General features: G+C 54.8%; 2 protein-coding genes across 2 annotated transcripts in view; both read left to right on the top strand.

The window, feature by feature from the left end:
* LOC102375183 (sperm acrosome membrane-associated protein 4) overlaps nt 1-278 on the top strand; it is a 5826-nt gene extending 5548 nt beyond the window's left edge. Inside the window, exon 3 of the mRNA XM_006037649.2 lies at nt 39-278. Within this exon, the coding sequence (XP_006037711.1) occupies nt 39-262 (224 nt within the window). The 3' untranslated portion in view covers nt 263-278. The remainder of the gene's footprint in view (nt 1-38) is intronic.
* Nucleotides 279-3083: 2805 nt separating this feature from the next.
* LOC102374786 (lymphocyte antigen 6G6e-like) overlaps nt 3084-4788 on the top strand; it is a 4259-nt gene continuing 2554 nt past the window's right edge. The window contains exon 1 of the mRNA XM_006037647.3: nt 3084-3137. Within this exon, the coding sequence (XP_006037709.1) occupies nt 3086-3137 (52 nt within the window). The 5' untranslated portion in view covers nt 3084-3085. The remainder of the gene's footprint in view (nt 3138-4788) is intronic.

Raw genomic sequence — 4788 nt, 5'->3', positions numbered from 1 at the left:
CCCCCCCCGGTGCCTCTCACTCTCGCTCTGTCTTGCAGATCACAAGGTTCACGACCCCATCTGGAGCCGGGGCTGCGTGGCAGCATGGAACTGCGGGGGCCGGGAGTACCTGCCCGGATACCTGGGCTCCTACCGCGTCACCTCCACCTGCTGCAGCTCTGACCTGTGCAATGCGGCCCCCCCAGCCCAGCTCCCCCCGGCAACCCCCGCCCTGCTGGGCCTGGCCGCCGCCCTGGGTGCTTGGCTGCCCTGTGCCCTCTGACCCTATGCCCTCTGCCCCCCGCTGGACACAGGCCCTGCCCCCTCCTGGCTCTGGGGAGGGCAGGGCGCCGGAGCGGGTCATGGTGGACAGTCCTGATTGGGGGTGGGGGGATGTCGTGGCATCTCCGTGGTGATGGGCTGTGACCTTGCATAGCTGCTGCAGTCTCCCTGACTATGACCTTTGATGTCTACCGGGTTGCCGTGGTGGTGAGGTCACATGGCCGCTGTAGTATGACCATGCCTGTGACCTTTGACCTCCAGGGGGTTGCTGTGGTTGTGGCCCATGGTCTCGTGCAGATCGACATGGCAGCAGTGTCACATGGCCGCTGCAGTGTTACTCTGCCTATGACCTTTGACCTCCATGAAGTTGCCATGGCTGTGATGTCACGTGGTCGCTTTGGTGTGGCCCTGCCTACAACCTTTGATGTCAGTAGTCGTGCCATGCCAGTGATGTCACACGACCACTAGAGTGTCACCATAGTTACCTGTGACCTCTGTGTCATTGCCATGGTCACAACCTATAACCTCATCCGGGTAGCCATGGCAACATCACGTGATCTCTGTGATGTCACCATGTTCATGATTGTGACCCTCCACAGCCATGGTCACGGCCCATGACCGCCTTCATGTTGCCATAGCCAGCTAACCAATGGTGTTGCCATAGTGATCACGGAATGACCTCACTGACCTCATGGATGTGATTACCTCACTTGACCCATGTGACTTTGGCCTTCCCTTGCAAGCAACCTTTGACCTCAGTGACAGGCCCCTGGTGATGACTTCATCTGCCAGGGGCCATGGTGACAGTGTCTTGTGACAGCCCCTCACGTTACCATAGTGACTTCATAACCACCAACCTCCATGGTGTCACCACAGTGACCACCTCTGACTTCATCTCCCCTATGATCTCATAGCTCTGATCACACCCCCCAACATACACATGGTGCTGACGCCACATGACCTCTGACATACCATCACATGACCAATGACCACCTCCCAGTGTGGCCATGGTGAGTGACCTCACTGACCCCATGGTGGCTACCCATGATGATGTCACCTGGCTGTGACCTCACAGGAGGCCAGCTCCGCCCGCCACTGACATCATGGCCTTCCTGTGACTCACCACAGTCCCAGCCATGTTAAACCCCACAAGGTGGGGGAGAACCCAGGCATCCAGGCTCCACCCCTGCCCCAGCCTTGCTCCTATACGGGCACCAGCACCTCCAGCCTCCAGCCCCTCCAAGACACCTGGGTCCCTGGGAGCCTGGGGGGGAGGTGCGGGGGGTCCATGCAGAGCCCTGTGCATATTCACCCCCCAATAAATGATAACCCCCTGACCTCATGTTCTCATTGGTGTTGTGGGGGCTGGGAGCCCCCACCTGGGTTCTCTGGGACGGGGGGTGTGCTGGGGGGGTACGAGGTGGGGGTAAGAGCCCAGATGCCTGAGTTGTGTGTGTGTGTGTGCATGTCTGTCTGTCTGCGTCTGTGTATCTGTTCTCGATACCTTGGTTGTGTTAGCTATGTGTGTGTGTGTGTGTGTGTCCTGGACGCCTGGGTTCTGTGTGTGCTGGGGGGGTGTACCCCTCCATGCTGTGTATGTACTGCCTGATGACCAGGTTTGTGTGTGTCCTGCTCTGTTCCCATCCATCCCCCACCCCAATGCCCCCTGCGTGTGGGAGTTTGTTAAGACAAGGCTATTTCCAGCCCAGCGCTGGTTGTGTCACCAGTTTATTCGGATGTGTGGTTAGTGCCTGTCTGGGGTGGGGGAAGGGGGGGTGTTTAATGTGTAGGTGTGTGTGTGTGGGGGGGGGGGGGGGGGGTCCTGGATGCCTGGGTTGTGTGTGTGCACGTGGTGGCAGATGTGTATTGTATGGGTGTCTGCTTATGTTGGATAGTTGTGCGTGTGCACATGTGGGCAGGGGGTTGTGGCAGCGGATGCGAGGCTGGTTGAGGGGGTTGAGGCAGCAGAGGTGAGGGTGGTTGTGGGTTTGAATGTGTTTGACAGCATGTTTGACAGCATGGAGCCACATAGGGTCATGTTGTGTAGTTGGGGGGGGGGTTGTGTGCGCACCAATGTGTGCAGTGTGCATGCAGGTGTGTGGTGTGCAATTATGTTGTGTAATGTGTGTTGTGATATAAAAAAAGCAAAGGCCTTAAACTTTGATTAAAAAAAGGTTGTAAAGATAAAACAAAAGGCGTTGTGTAAAAGTGTGGGCTAGGAAAAGAGGAAGAATGTCTGGCCTTGTGGTAATCAGCGGTTACTGAGACAGCAAGAAAGGAGTGTTTTGTAATAAAGAAATGAAAATAATGTTTTTGTAACTGTTACCGCAGCTAGGTTTCTAAAAAAATTCACTATACGTTCACGTGAATTGTAGGTGGCTGTTAAAAGGTATATAAGCCTTTTGCCTTAACGTTTAGGAAGGGAGCCCCCTCCAAGTGCATGGTGAATCCATGTCACTCTGGGCCCCTCCGACAGCTCTAGCTCTAGCCAAATAAAGCTTCTGCTGACCTGACCCAAAAGTTTGCTGCGTGTTTTCCACGACAGTGTGTGTGTGTCACCTGGGGGGGTGGTCCCCAGACTCCTGAAGTGTGTGTGGGTGTGGGTGTGAGAGAGACCTGGGGGCAGGGGTGAGAGGGATGGGGGGGGAGGTTTCCCTCTGTATGTCTTCTTGAGGTGTCTCCTACTATCTGCCTGGGGGCTGATGTTGTGTTACCCTGTATGATTGTGTAGTGGGTGTGTCCAGCCCCTCCCTGGGCCTGGCCCCGCCCCCTGCAAGACATCAGGGGCCCCAGCCCCACCCGCCCCAGTGCTCCCAGTGCCACCATGAGCCGGCTGCTGCTAGCTGTGGTGCTGGTGCTCAGCTGCCTGGGGCTGGGTGAGTGCCCGGACCCTGGGCTCAGGGGGGGATCTAGGGGAGAGCAGGGGAGGAGGACCATGACCCTGGGTTCCTCCCCGCCCAGCTGGAGGACCCGCTTCTTGTCCTGGGACCGGTTGTGTTCTGGAGCTGTGTTTTCTCCAGAGGTCTGCCTGGGGGGGAGCAAATGTGGATGGGTGTCTGGTTATGTTGCAGTTGTGTGTGTGCACATGCAGGCAGGGGGTTGTTTTAGCAGTGGGTGTGGATGTGGTTGTGTGGTTTGAGTAGTGTGTAGTGAGAGAGAGAGACCTAGCAGGGTGGTCCTCGGACTCGTAGCATGTGTGTGTGTGTGTGTGTGTGTGTGTGTGATATGCCTGGGTCCTGTGTAGGTGGCTGTGATGCCCCCTACACAGGTGGGCAGGTGTGGCGGTCTGCATGCCCATGTGGGGTTACATCGCATTGTGTAGTTGTGTGTGCATGGTTGTGATGTGTCTACGTGCACATGGATGTGGCAGGGTATATGTGCACAGGAGGTTATGTTGTGTAGTTGTATGTGTGGTTGTGTTACGGGCTGTGGTGAAGGTTAAGTTGTGCTTGTGGTTCAGGGTGTTTTGTGTCCTGGGCTATGTGTATGTAGGGGTGTAGTGGTGTGCGAGGGCTGTTGTGTCATGGTGTGTAGCTGTGAATGTGGTTTTAGGTTGTATGTGTGCATGGGTGTGGCCACTTGTGTGTGCACATGGGTTGTTTTGCACGGTTGTGTGTGTGGTTGTGTTGTGTGTGTGTTAGAGTGTGTTTTATGCTATGGATATGCATATGCATGGGTGTAGCAGTGTGTGAAGGTTGTTGTGTTGTGTAGTTGCCAGTGTGGTTGTGGGTTGTGTGTGTGTTGGTGTGGTTGCATACATGTGTACATGATTTGAGTTATGTAGTTTTGTGTATCATTGTGTTACATATTGTGTGTGTGTTAGGGTGTGCTTTTATGTTATGGGGTATGTATGTATGGGTGTAGTGGTGTGCAGGGGTTGTGTTGTGTAGTTGTGACTGAGGTTTCAGGTTGTGTATGTGGGCATATGTGTGTGGCTGCATGCATGTGCATATAGGGTTATGGTGTGTACTTGTGTGTGCGGTTGTAGTGTGTGGGGGCTATGTTGTATGCATGGCTGTGGAGTGTGTGTGTGTTATAGGACGTTTGCTGGGGGGGTGCATGGGTGTGGTGAGCTGTGGGGGTACTGATATGTTGTGTAGTGTGTGCGTTGTTGTGTAGTGTGTACTTGCCAGGGGTGTTAAGGGGGTATGGGTGTGGCTGTGCGAGGAGTCATCAGTTGTGTAGTTGTGTGGCACGGTAGTGTGTGTGTTTTGGGAGTTGTGCTGTGTGTGTCTGTGGGGGGTTGGTATGGGGGGGCATGTGTGGCAGTGTGAAGGGGCATGTGTTGTGTACGTGTGTGTCATTGTGCTGTGTAATCAGGGGTGTTGTGTGTGTGGTTGTGTTGTGTGTGTGGTATGGCTTTGTGAGGGGCCGTCTTGTGTTGTGTTATGTAGTTGTGTGTGTGTGTTAGGGAGGTGCCATGTTGTGCATGTGGTGTGTGTGTGTGTTTGGGGGAGCTGGGTGTGGTTGTGTACATGGTTATGGTGTGAGTGGTTGTGGGGACTGTTATGGGGGGATTTTGTTATA

Source organism: Alligator sinensis, unplaced genomic scaffold (assembly GCF_000455745.1).
Source record: "Alligator sinensis unplaced genomic scaffold, ASM45574v1 scaffold1740_1, whole genome shotgun sequence".
Lineage (NCBI taxonomy): Eukaryota > Metazoa > Chordata > Crocodylia > Alligatoridae > Alligator > Alligator sinensis.
This window is presented reverse-complemented; position numbering and strand designations above follow the sequence as displayed.